The following is a 13,511-nucleotide window of genomic DNA, read 5'->3' on the forward strand; positions in this document are numbered from 1 at the left end:
GCCAAAGGGATCCAGGCTGTCTTACAATAAAACAGACTTTGTCTTAAGGAAATGATTCCCATGGTTAGTCCTTAATTAAATCTGACCAACTGCTGGTCAATTTGCGGCAGCAGTGACGATGGGGAAGAGTCCTGAAAGTGTTTGCTGACTCCTTACATTTTTCTTCCTTTCTCTTCTGCTCTGTTTGCAAATAAGGTCCTATTCGCTTTCTGAGGGAGAAGCAGGAAGGGTTTGACTCTTACCTGTCCTTTTTTTTGACAGCAGCTGCCTCATTGGTCACCCTGTATGTATTCGTTGCAGTTGAGACACAGCAGGGGTAGTGCCAAAGGAGACAGAGGAAAGGAAGGTTTTTTTGGTTCTGCCTAATCACTGCAGTTTATCTTCCGTGTGTGGAGATTCTTTGCTTTGCTTTCTAATGAATTGCTGTTCTGTGATTATTGTTGTTCCTTGTTTGTGGAAGAGAGGCACTGTCCTCAAGGGAATTCAGTTGTACATATCGGATGTCTAAAGTGGCAGGCTCTTTAGTGAATTTTGTGTTTCTTTTCCTGTAGCTTGGATTTGATTCTGCTTTACTTTGTAAATGCAAATTGAAGGCAACTGTTATAGTGGATTGGCAGATGTTACAACCTGAAAAAGTGTTTGACTAATCACAGGTAATTGCTGGACATGTATATTACTTCTCTGTAATAAGGAGAAGAAACAAGGTGTTTCTACTAGGGGAGGATGCTTTGAGAATAAATGTAGGAATGATTGGAAACAAGCCTGCCATAGGAGCTTTTTGAATGCAGAAAAATGCCCAGACTTGAACCAAGAAGTATCAAAGGAGACTGAACATTGTCTAGTCAAATGCTAATGTGAATTGAAACAGTGCAGTTCTTTAAAGTATGTTTGTGCCTTTATTATTATGAGTTATGGCTCTTTTAGGATCCTATGTGAGTAATGGTGAGAACTTGGTAATCTTAACAAAGATCTCCATGTTTCATGATCTTCTATGGCTAGTTGTTTTGGTCCTAGAAGGCCTGTTGAATATACATATAGTTTGTATGATATAGAAATCTACATCCTCTATGGATGAATGGTTCAGCAGATTTATTTGTCTACGAACATCTCCTTTTGACCCCAGTACTGCTCACTGCAAATGGGTTACTGTGACTGTGTGGTTTTATCTATGCCTATGGTATATTCTTAAATAGAAAAAGATTGTATACAGACATGCATTGTTACAGCTGTCTGGAGAGGAGCTGTGGGAGTGCTGACAGCTGGGTGGGATAGTTTTTTGGGGATAAACCTTGCCGATATGAATGAAGGTGATATTTGTCTTCATGTGGAGGTGCTGGGAGCAGAGGAATTCTCTCAGACTTGTGAGGTACATAGCCCATGGAACAAATTAGTGGTTGGGAAAGCTGAAATGAGAAATCTGTTGCACCAAATCTTTATAAAAAGAAATAATCAGGCCAATTTGACCAGTCTGACCTTAAAGTTTGGTAAGTTGGCTTCACTGTGTTTACAGGAGCTGTCTGGTTGAGAAGTTGATGTTGTGTGATGGGTTAAATACTTCCCTGCTCCTCCATGTGCATGTATGTGGATCAGTATTGCATTGCAGCTGGTTCATAGCTGTGATCCCTCTTGCTTCTCTGAAGTATTCATTTGCCTTCCACATTGTGAATTTAAGCTTACTTGAGCATTTTACCATTTTAATTCCTAGATGGGAATGATGAGCAATCCCAGTCCTTATGGCCAGACATATAGTCAGAATACTGGGCAGCAGCTTGGAGCCAGTGGACTTGGGCCTCAGATGCAGAATAAAGCTGCGCTGCAGAATAGCTTACCACAGTTTCCAATGGACAAGAAGCCAGTTCCTGGGACAGGAATGCCTAACATGGTAAGTAGAATGAAAAATGTCTCCAGAAAATGTTGTAGTAGACTTAAAATGGAGCAATATACTCTGCTCTTGCCATGTTATGAGTTTTTGCAGCTGTCATACCCAGTGTGAATGCATGCTCTGAATCCATTTGCTTAACTCTTAAAAAGGCTGATCTGAAGGAGGAAGCTGAGTTGTACTTTCTCTTTTTGAGAAATTTTTTGCCCTTCAAACCCCATTAGCAGAGAAAATTAAATGAAGTTCCTTGACTGAAGTGAGATTTGCCACCTGTTTGGGCACCTCTTCTCTCCTTTCCTATCCTTTCTCTTGAAGTTGCTCTGTTGGGCCCCTTCTCAGTGTAGCATTGTTTTGAGGCTTGTTTTGCTGTTTGTACTCACTGATTTTTGGAGAGAGAAGTATCCCTTCTCAAACAGAAATGATAGTGCTTAGAAGCCCCAGTTGTGTGTTCATTTCTATTCTGAATTACATGAATACAAACAGTCCTGATGCTGCATGTTCCTTGGCAGTTGTTGGTGTAGTAGCCCTGTGCCTCCCCTTTTCCCCTCGCACTGCATTGAAGCAGGGCTTAAGGAATGCAAAAGAAGTGGGAAAAGTGGACTGCAAATAGTGGACGGTGCAAGCTTAAAAATGACAGGCCTGAACATTAGATTCCCTAGCTTGAGCTTAATGCTCATGGCTGATTGTGTTTGTCTCATTTTAGAAGTTGGTTAGGGGTATACATGCAACATGTCCTGCCTTTTTATCCCCTACATACATGTGGTTTTTTTTAATTTGGAAAACAAATTCAGATTTCTAAATACAGCTTATGTTTCTTCTTGCTTCAAATTCCACGCCTGCCCTCTCTTCCCCCAGTCCCCTCCTCTGGGAGGGTTAATTTCTTGACTTTTCAGTGTTGCTGAAAAAACATTTCCAGGTAACTTGTACCTTGGAATTAAAGAGCTCAATCCTATGAGTTTTTGTTTTTGTTTTTGTTTTTTTTAATTTGAGCATGAAACACTGGAAGTCTCCAAACCAGTTGGTTATATGAACTGATAAAGCAGCAGCCAAAATTTGCTGTTTAGAACCCCAGCTGAACCTAGGAGTGAGAAGTTGCTGCTATCTCAGTTATCGTTTAGAATGACAGGCTGCAAACAAGGCAGGTAGGGTCATATGAGAACATGCAGAAACCCTGAGGGAACTTGAGTGATTGGTAAAGTCTCCTTGTAAACGGAAAGGTTAATACTAGTATTGAAATGCTGTAGGAGAACTGGGGTTTACAAATGCAAGTACTTGAGCTCTAAAAATCTGGATATCTCCAGAAACATCCTCTAAAACCCTCTGTGAAGAGTCTGTTGAAAACTGAAAGATGTTGAACTGAAGCGATGCAGGCAACACAGAGTCCCCTCTGTCCTTTGCAAAGTACTCCTCAAATGTCTCCTGGAAGAAACACAAAGAAGTCTGAAGAAGTAAACAGAAGTAGTACTAGATGTTGCCATGCTTGACATTAGTTCTGTGGCATGTATATTATCCTGAAGTTGTGCTTTATCTCTAGCAGAGACTAGGAGATACTTGTTTTGAATGCCTACATGCAAGTTTTCTGATGGAAAAACGTTCCCAGAACTTCCCCTTCATTCTCCTTTTCTAGGAACAGTTAAATTGAGGCACCTTATACTGAAATAAAGGGAAACTCTGTTCACTCTAAAAGGTGCCTTCTTCCCTTAATGCAGGAATTGTGGATGCAACTTTCTAGCCTCCAAAATGAGGAGGAGATTTGAGGTCTAAGTGCTATTAATATTTTCTGGTTGGTCTAGCACTGCAAATTAACCTGTCAGCATGTGCAAAGTTCTGCTACTCTTTGATAAGGCAAGAGCTGGGACTAGGATGGTGATATGGGGAGGAAATTATGACTGGCGAGAGAATTGCCAGGACTGTTGCTAAAGGGTGTATTTAATGAGTCATCCACAGCTACAGATAGGTGGGCTATTCCCTTAATTGCAGAATGTGGTAGTTGTTTCTCTGCTTCAATTCTTATTTTGCTTTTGCTCCTGTTTATTTGTAATTGCTAAATGAATTATTTTCAAAAATAGATTTTTTTCTGCAAACTTCCTTTCCATCTCCTCCAGGGCCAGCAGCAGGCTCCTCAAGTTCAGCAAGCTGGGATGGGGCCAGCAGCTTCTCAAGGAATGGGTTCTGGAGCACCAACAGCAGATCCAGAAAAACGTAAACTTATTCAGCAGCAACTGGTTCTCCTCCTGCATGCTCACAAGTGTCAGCGGCGCGAACAGGCCAACGGGGAAGTGCGACAGTGCAACCTCCCTCACTGCCGAACCATGAAGAATGTCCTGAACCATATGACACACTGTCAGGCTGGCAAATCTTGCCAGGGTAAGTGAAGGAGTAGTTATATAGGTGCAGTCATCATTTGCAGAATGAGAAGGGCATCTTCCCAAAGGAGATGGAAAACTAGCGGGTGGCTTGGGAAGTACAATTTTTTTTAAGCTATCTCTCCCCTTAAGAATGGAAATCATGAACAACTTCTGAACCTCAGAAGGTTCAGGCAAGTTAGAGACAAGAGCACTCATCTTCAGATTAGGCTTAGAGAGATGAGTAAAGATCTTTTGCTTAACTCTGTACCTCACTGCAATACCTTTTGGATGCTGCGTTCTGATAAGGGTAGGCACAAAGCAGCAATCTGCAAATAGTAGTCCACTTGTTTCTCTTAAGTGGAAGAGACAAATTTCAAGCAGTAGCTAGCAGGAATTAAGCTGCTACTGGCACTGATGAACTCTTAGTCTATCTTAGCAGCTGAGGAAAAATGTATGATGCCTTTTTGGTAGCCTAGGCTTATTTGGGTTGTGCCTATTGGCATCTCAATTGCTTGGTACAGTCTGCCTGATGTGTATGGTGGTGTACTTTGAGCCATAGGCTGGGGTATGTGACATAGGTCTTTGAAGTAAGCTGTAGTTGAGCCAATAGTACTTAAAGAAATCTAGCTACATTTTCAGAGTTATTTCAAGTAATACTGTACTGACCTGTGTTAATGTAGATGTGTTTGCTGAAAGGAGTAGTTGCTCCCTACCTAGTTTGTATGTGCCATGTGAAGATCCTGGTAGTAAAGCTTTTCATTCCTCTCCCTTTTTCAGTGGCACATTGTGCATCTTCCCGACAAATCATCTCGCACTGGAAGAATTGCACACGACATGACTGTCCTGTATGTTTGCCTCTCAAAAATGCTGGGGACAAAAGAAATCAACAATGTAAGTCTACAGGGGAATTCCATGTATTGGATAAACCATAAAATGTATATTGGGAATTAAACTTTCTTGCACCCAGGTGGTAGTGGTGATGCTGTTGGTATCTAGGAACATGTAATATGATTTTCTTCTTGCTTTTAGAGTTACAGAATATTTTTCTGTCTGATAGCTAGTGTCTGTGGAAGTTCTATAACTTTATTGGATTTTCCTAGCAGGAGAGTGTAAGGGGTGAACAAGTCAAGATCTTTCAACCGCATGATTGGCTTTTCACTACCATCTCTTCCAGCTGGCCAGATTCTGGAGACAGATAGGCATGCATATACACACACTGTTGTGTCATTTCAGCCCTGATGATGCTTGCTTCTGTCTTCATCCTTTGTTTGTATCAGATGTCTCTTCCCCCTTCTCCTTGTCTCTTTTTTGATCTTCCTGCTAGAATCTTTGGCATGACTTCTGTCATTGTGTTACCTATATGGTGGTTTAGTTTGGAGGGGGTTTTTTTGGTTGGTTTTGTTGTTCATTTTCTCCTTCCTTCATGTTACTTTGGGCTCTTCTCATGACTAACATGAGCTATTTCTTGTTTTAAGAAAATTAAAAAAAAAAAAAAAAACAACAAACCAAACATTATAGTGACTGGTGAAGAGCTGTATGTACCCTTCTGCCTTTAGCCCCTGTGTCTTGGTGTGCTTCTATTTTCAGTTTGAAGCAAACAGAGGTATCCTAAATACTTCAGTGGGATCTTCTCTCAGCAGCTCAAAGGGAAAATAGCATGTTGTTGTAATGGCTGGTTGGGTCAAAACTTGTCTCCCTGTTTCATGCCAAGTTTCCAGATCTGGCCTCTGCACATAGTTAGGAGATGGTTTAGTTATCTAGTGTACTTCTTAGGGTCTCTTCCTGTTTCTGTGGATGTCTTTGGGCTACCTCCTGCTGTCCTTACTCACTTGATACTGGTACATTTCTTCCAGCGCTGCTGGGTGGAGCTGCAGTAGGACTTGCAAATACTGGCTCTGTGGGTGTGGGGCAGCAGACAACACCCAGCATAAACACTACCAGTCAGATAGATCCCAGCTCCATTGAGAGAGCCTATGCAGCCCTTGGACTGACCTATCAAGGGAACCAGATGCAGACACAGCCCCAGGCTCAAGTGAAGAATCAGCAACAAGGACAGACACCCCAGGGTCTGCGCCCTATGAATCCTATGAGTAAGTTTATCTGTGTTAAAATACAAACTACATGCAACTTTCCTGTACTATTATCTAATGCAGATTTTTTTAACCTACTAGGTTAATACTGCTAGTTGATTTGCAAAAAACATGGCTTTGCAATATTTTAGATTTGGTCTAGCAAGCTGCACAGTGGAACAGGAACATTAGAGGGACCAGATATCTTCTCTTGGAGAAGATGTTCTCTGGGAAAAGTATTTTCTTTGGAAAGATGATTAGAGGTTGGGTGTTTATGAACAAGTTTTCTAAAGCATTTTATTTAATGTTGCTTTGTAGCTTTATAATTGTACTGTAATGCAAGTTTAGGGCTTTTTAAGAGTTTTTAATTGGAAATGCACGTGTTGGAATGCCTGTATTCAAGTGTACTTCCTTGTCACTCAGACTGCAGCATTTTACAGCTGTATTTCAGATAAGTAATGTTTGTTTTAAAAATAAAAAGTAGTAAATAACACTTTCTCTGAATCCTGTCATGTGGATGTACATAACTGTAAATTGCATGGGTAGCTTACTGCAAAACGTCATCCCTTTTCTGAAGAAAATGGTTCTTGCATGGAGCTTTAAAATATTTTATTTATAGACTCAGAGTTCGGCCTCTGCATTCTCACTAGGTGCTCCTTGTAGCACTGATAAAAAAATCCAATGAGATGGGGTTGAACAACTCCTGGAGAGTGGGGAACTGAATCTTAATGTAGAAAGGACAAGCATGGAGAGTGTAGACTTTTGACTGTTGTTTCATTATTAGGAGAGGGTGGCTAAGGAGGGAATTGCAACAGGTAAGAGGAATTACCAGATTTGTGTTGTCATGGCCTACATGACAACAGGGCTGGTTTAGGAGAAACAGCAGGATTTGGTGAGGACTGCAATGTGAAAAGAGGCAGTCCTAAGTAGATCAAACAAATGGTTGGGTTTGGCAGTTTGAAATGGGAGAGTTAAGGCAAAGGTTGACAGTTGCCTTCTACATCAGCTTGCTGTCAAATGGCAAAACGAATTTGGGAAGGAGAAGAAAATGACTAAGGGAAGGGAGGCTGGAGGCAGCTTTATGAAAAGGCTGTTAAGCACTTGGTTGTGATACCAGAGGCTTGTATTAGGCTTGATATACTTTATTTCAGTGGATTTCTCTTGTATACAGTGTCAAATTTTGCTTGAAATATAGATTCGGGGGGTTCAGGTGTCCTAAATATGTGTGAAGCTTGGTAATGGCATTCAGGCTACTCTTGACCTCGCAAAATGATCTATTCAGGAACTCCAGGCAGAAGTATGCATAATTTTTCCTCATTTTTTAAGTCTTAACTGTAGTGTGTGAAGAAAATAGGCAATTTTTTATGGTGACTGAGATCTGCTCTGATTCAGAAGAAAATGGATTTTGATACGTAACAAATTACTAGAGGTTTTCCTTCTTAGTACAGGCACTGATGTTGGTTATAGGATCCTGGATTACAGAATGGGTGAGAGTGGACCTTGTCAGATGTAGGTGGTAGCTGATGTTTAAAGTTTTTAAAGCCTATGTGAATATACATCCTAAACCTCTGAATGACAAAAAAAAAACAAACCAACTGCTTCAAACAAAAAACCTGAAGTGGTTGGTACTGCTGCATCTTCAGTAGAGGTGTCACAGGAAAGGACTCTGGTACATAACGTTTGCAGCAAATTGAAATTGCTTGCTTGTTGAGAAGTACAGTAAGATAGTGGAATTAGGTGATCTTTAAGGTCCCATTCAACCCCAACCATTCTATGTGCAGAACAGTAGTGTGATGTCATGCTTCGCTTGGAGGTCACCAGTGTTGTGTCTCAGACTTACCTTAAGTTTGTAGCAGGAAGAGAGTAAAGAGAGCAATGGGTAATTAAATTCACTTCAGAGAAGTCAAAGTACTTGCCAGTATAGACCCTTGTTATTGCTGAGCAATTACTGATTTTGTACAGTAAATGGGATATTCATTTAAGAATACTTATTCTGTTTTCTAGGTTCAAATCCAATGGGAGTGAATGGAGGAGTTGGGGTTCAAGCTCCTAATCTGCTGCCTGACTCAATGTTACATTCAACCATGAATTCTCAAAAGTAAGTTGAATTATTCTTTGTACCCCAGCGATTTTGGTTTGATCTCATAGCACTTGTTGCATAAGCAGTGGGGTAAATGCCACTGATGGCTGTCTCTCCCTTTGGATTCTGTAGCTTTTGTCAGAGTTTTCCAAATCCTTGGGTAGTACAGCATGTACTCGTTCATGGTGTTGTTTTGGTGTCCGTGCAGCTATTTCTGCAGAGTTTGTCCATTGATTAGGGAATGGCTGAACTAGCACTTTGTCTTAACATTATTCTAAAAGAGGCTATGACTGTAAGATGACTAAGCTTGGACTAGACTTCTGCCCTCAATTCTTGCTCTGTTTTTGAAGCCCCATGATGAGTGAAAGCGCCAATGTTGCCAGTTTGGGAGCCATGCCAACAGCTCAACCATCCAATACCGGAATTCGAAAGCAGTGGCATGAAGACATTACTCAGGATCTCCGAAACCACCTTGTTCATAAACTGTGAGTAGTTAACATCAAAACAATCTCCTGTTAAGTGAGTTGCTGCCTCTGAGGTGTACATGTGCAGCAGGAGGAAGCCTGGCTTCCAAAACTACGGGGCCAGGGACTTGCGTCTTGTCCGGGTGCATGAGAAGGGTGTTGTGGTTTAGTTTTAAATGGGGGATTTAGGGTTGCTCAAAGAATCGCCATCAGAGGTGTTAGCAAAAACTAGGGCCCCAGAGAATGGGTTTTGTCAGGGTACCTGAAAAGGGAAAGCAGAAGCCTGAAAGATGGAGTGCATCTGCTGGTTTGGGGCTGTTATATTGGAAGTGTCCCACTGCGTGCTCATGCCATCAACACGGTGGTAGAGTCTCCTGGGAGCAGTAGCAATGCCGTAGTCTGTCAGAATATTTGCTTGCTGCTGTGTGTTCAGATCACTGGAGTTAGTTCTGGGTCCCTGTCTGGACTTACGTTCTGTTATCTTTTGTATGCTTTTTTCTTTCAGGGTTCAAGCCATATTTCCTACTCCCGATCCTGCAGCACTGAAGGATCGGCGTATGGAGAATCTGGTGGCATATGCTCGGAAAGTGGAAGGTGATATGTATGAATCGGCAAACAGCAGGGTGAGATGCCATCTTCTGTCATCCAGTCGTGTGTGTCTCCCCAAGCCCATAGTCACTGGGGAGGAAGAGGAGTGAAAGCCCAGATGAGACTCACAGTCTGAGGAAGTGCCAGGAGTGGGGGTGGTGCCTGTCAGGGTCTGCTCTGCCTGAGACTTCTCTGGGTCCCTTGAAGGCAGCGTAAAGCTCTTCACTGTGATTCTCCCAGAGAAGTGTTGGACACAAGAAATGTCTTGTGTTGGTTTAATGGTTGCCAGCAGTGCCCCCTTTTTTTTGCCCTCCTGTCTGCCTGGCAGCCCCTGCAAAAGGAGAGCTGTGCCCACCCAAGCCAAAATGTGTGTGTGCGGTTGTTTTGCAAGCTTGAATTGCTGTGACTTGTTGCCTTTACTTAATGTATCATCTCCATCCTGACTCGTTTCCTCCCCAACAGGCAGAGTACTATCACTTGCTAGCAGAGAAGATCTATAAGATACAAAAAGAGCTGGAGGAGAAACGAAGAACCAGGCTGCAGAAGCAGAACATGATCCCGAATGCTCCAGGCATGCCACAGGCTCCCATGAATCAAGGGCCAAACATGGGACAGCCCCAGCCTGGGATGTCTGCAAGTAAGAGCAGTTGGGACTCCTGGTGCAGGGGAATCCTGTAGTGTCATTTTAGTAAGCTAGTGATCGTTATGCCCTTGTTTCACAGGTACCTGGCTTTCTCAGAATTAAACAGAACTTTTCCCTCTTTGTTCTGAAGTATTTGCAAGCTCTTTGCTTATGTGTTAGTGACCATAGATTATGTAAAAGCATTTAGTCTTCTGAACAAATGAAATAATTGTAAACCTTTACACTTACTTTGAGGGTGGAGGGAGTGGAGATTAAGTTGCATCCTTAAGACTGTAGAGCTTCAGTCTCATTAGATTCACTCCTAGAATGAATTGATTTAAAGATAACTTCAGTTACTGTAAGAGATGTGTTTTCATAATACTTAGTTTAGTTTTAAAATTATCACTACTATTACTGTTGTTGCTAAGGGAGTATGATGATTGACGTGCTTAGGTATTTATGCCTTTCACTGTTTAGAAGTTTAGATAGTGCTTGTTCTGTGACACATTTGGGTTTTTTTTTTGACGAGTGGTCTTTCAAGCATGCAGTGAAAACCAGATTTTGCTTCTTTCCCCTGTGCAGCTGTCTTGTATTTCACAGTAGTTCTGTTACTTGACTTGACCTTCCTAATGTTAAACAGCTTGGTTTTGTTTTGTTTGGGTTTTGTTTTTTTTTCTCCTCTGCTAACCATGTATTTGTGTATTAGAATAAAATTGTAGAGGAGTTAATGGTCAAAACTATCACGCTGCTAAAGAGTGGAATGTCTCCTTAACAATAGGAAGGACAAGGTGCTCTAGGCTGTCAAGTATCTAGAATATTTTTACTTGGGTACCATAAAAACAGGTAACACAAATTATTGCAGGTGATATTTTTTAGTTAGAAAGTAGAGGTATCTGCTGATGTTGTAATCTTGTATTTCCAATGAAGTCCTGTAAAGAATTGAAATACAGGATTTTAAAGTGTGTATTTCTAAATAAAATTATATTCCATACCCTGATTTAACTGTAGAAGAGAGTTAGTATTTTTTAATTATTTGAGCCACAATCTGTTTTAAGATGACTCTTCTTCTCCACCCCAATAGAATAGTTAGAGTTGGAAAAGACCTTAAGATCACCTAGTTCCAACCTCCCTGCTCTGGCCACTGCAGTAGTCTTTCCTTAAAAATAAGTGCAGCAGTTCTGAAAACCTACTTTGTAGAGATCTCGTCCCTCCAATGATTCCTTCTCTTAAGAGGTTCCTTCTCAGAAGAAAAGGATTTTTCTCCTTGATTCTTTGTCTTGCATGTTTTTAGATACTTTACAGTTAAGAATGGAATTCTTAAAGACAGCTTATGGAAACAGATATACAGCTGTCAATGACACTCTAAAAACTTGTCAAAGGAGATTGGGTCAAAATGTGATTTAGTCAATTGAGACAAAAACCTCCCTGTTTTTTTTATAACACTGCAGTGGCTTTAGGCGTATGATGCAATAATATTCCTCTGAGTTCTTCTGCTTAAATTTGAATGTACCTTGGTAAGTCCAGCTCTGGGTCTTTTTATGCTTGAAGTCAGAACAGGGTTCACCAAGGTGCATACCAAGATCCAAGAAAGATTCTTAAAGGTGATCTTCACTTGCTGTATAACTTCTGTAAAAAGTTGATCCTCAGCAGCAGATGTGATGCATTTGGTTACTTACCATATACTCAGTAGTTCTCAGACTTCAGAGCTTTGACAGATACTGTGTGGAACCATATAGTTTTCATACTGTTTTAAACCTAGAGGTGCAGTAACAGTGTATGGTGGTCTGTAGAAGTTCTTGTGCGCATCTGAGTGACTGAGTTTGTTGTTGTACCTCAATAATATACTTCACATTTGTCCTCAGTTTCTGAAAGCTGACTCTATGTCAGATGATGTTTCTGTCAATGGGACATGCTTACATTTTCAGGGAAGTTTTTGGTTTTGCTTCAGATTTTGAGGACTCCTTAAAATATTTAGAGGTACTGGACTGTGTCCTTCCTTTTTTTGTTTGCTTATTTTACACATGAGGTTTTATGTATGTTTGCCAGATAAAACCTGGTGGTCTTCTGAATGCCATAATCTCATTCCAGTATCGTTTTTTTTTTTTAATTATTTAATCCAGATGGTCCTCTTCCTGACCCAGCCCTGATACGTGCCAATGTGCCAAACCAGATGATGAATCGCATGCAGGCACAGCCAGGTAAATATTTGAAGAAAATTAGCTACTGTGATTTTGAAGGAATCTTGGAGCTGGGCAGCTCTTGCTGAAGTGTTATAGCCCTTGCTTCACCTGCAGATTTCCCGTTTGATTGAGAAAATAGCAATCTGCATTGCATTATACTTGTATAACTATATATTATATATATGTAAAGAAAAAAATCTTGGGTAGCATTTCATGATCTTGTGGATTTGAGCTGCATGTTAGCTGCTTGCTTGGTTAATTAAAGAACTGCGCCTTTGACATTTCTGATTGTGTGAACATAGATTGATCATAGATGAGGACATGGTGGCAAAGGGAAGATGATGAGACTTACTACTTAAAAGGAAGGGGCAGAACCTTTGTTACATATTCAAGAAGTATTGTAGTCAACATACAAAGCACTTAAGTGAAGAGTCTGGGATTCAGTGAGTGAATTTCTAATATGTAATTAAGGTAACGCAACTTACTGTAGAAAGTTGATCTTCAGCAGTGATACTTCCAGTTATTTGTCATGTACTCCAGTAGTTCTCAAATGTCAAAGCTTTGGTAACAGTGGAAACAAATCTTTTGTGGGGGCGGGGGGAGAAGATTGGTCTGTATTCTGGAGGAGTATGGTACCTTGGACACTTTATATTTAAAATTATTGCATGTAACTGGGTGATGGAATTATTTTCTTTATAGTACTATTGCATGTTAGAAAACTGGTTGATAGAAAACAAAATTCAGAAGAAGTTAACAGTGTTTCTTCACCAAATGTTGAATGGTGCCCAAAGGAGCATTTAAGCCTCCTTTGTTTATAAGTGGGTTTGGTTTCTTTTTGGCTTGAACGCACAGGAATGAATCAGTTTGGCCAGATGAACATGCAGCTGTCGCCGATGGGACCCCGGCAAACCCCTCCTCTTCAGCACCCTGGACAGCTAAGCCAGGCTGGGGCCATGAGCCAGGTCAGTGTGTGCTCCCTCTTCCCAGGGTGGTGAGCTCACAGGTTTGCTTCTGTTGGCTGTAGTTTTCGTAGGTAAATAAATAGAATTTAAAGAATCAAGTATTATTTCTTCATTCTTTTGACCCTTTGGGTTCCTCCTCTTGCATCTCTTCTGAAAGATTTGCTTGGACTATAGTAAGCCTTTATATGTGGGTAGTAAAATATAGCCTAAAAATGGAAGGGGTTTTGTGCCGTTGCATCCTTAGCAAAAGGAATGAAAATTAATCTTAAATCACAGTTCCAAACTGAAATCAATATCTTTTCCCTTAGCTTACAAGGGA

General features: G+C 40.9%; 1 protein-coding gene across 4 annotated transcripts in view; it reads left to right on the top strand.

Annotated features, from left to right (window-relative positions):
- Positions 1 to 13,511, top strand: part of EP300 (E1A binding protein p300) — a 61,813-nt gene that overhangs the window by 23,068 nt on the left and 25,234 nt on the right. For 3 of the 4 annotated variants that reach the window (XM_062631021.1, XM_062631022.1, XM_062631023.1), the window contains 10 exons: positions 1,706 to 1,882; positions 3,985 to 4,246; positions 5,005 to 5,118; positions 6,081 to 6,317; positions 8,301 to 8,394; positions 8,727 to 8,861; positions 9,346 to 9,463; positions 9,891 to 10,065; positions 12,171 to 12,248; positions 13,083 to 13,192. In XM_062631021.1, coding sequence (XP_062487005.1) covers positions 1,706 to 1,882; positions 3,985 to 4,246; positions 5,005 to 5,118; positions 6,081 to 6,317; positions 8,301 to 8,394; positions 8,727 to 8,861; positions 9,346 to 9,463; positions 9,891 to 10,065; positions 12,171 to 12,248; positions 13,083 to 13,192 — 1,500 coding nt within the window. Of the gene's footprint in view, positions 1 to 484; positions 654 to 1,705; positions 1,883 to 3,984; positions 4,247 to 5,004; positions 5,119 to 6,080; positions 6,318 to 8,300; positions 8,395 to 8,726; positions 8,862 to 9,345; positions 9,464 to 9,890; positions 10,066 to 12,170; positions 12,249 to 13,082; positions 13,193 to 13,511 lie in introns of those variants that run through there. The other variant, XM_062631024.1, reaches the window with a different exon arrangement.

This window comes from Pezoporus occidentalis, unplaced genomic scaffold, assembly GCF_034315485.1.
Source record: "Pezoporus occidentalis ecotype Australia unplaced genomic scaffold, CSIRO_AGI_Poc_V1 ctg364, whole genome shotgun sequence".
NCBI classification, from domain to species: Eukaryota; Metazoa; Chordata; class Aves; order Psittaciformes; family Psittacidae; genus Pezoporus; species Pezoporus occidentalis.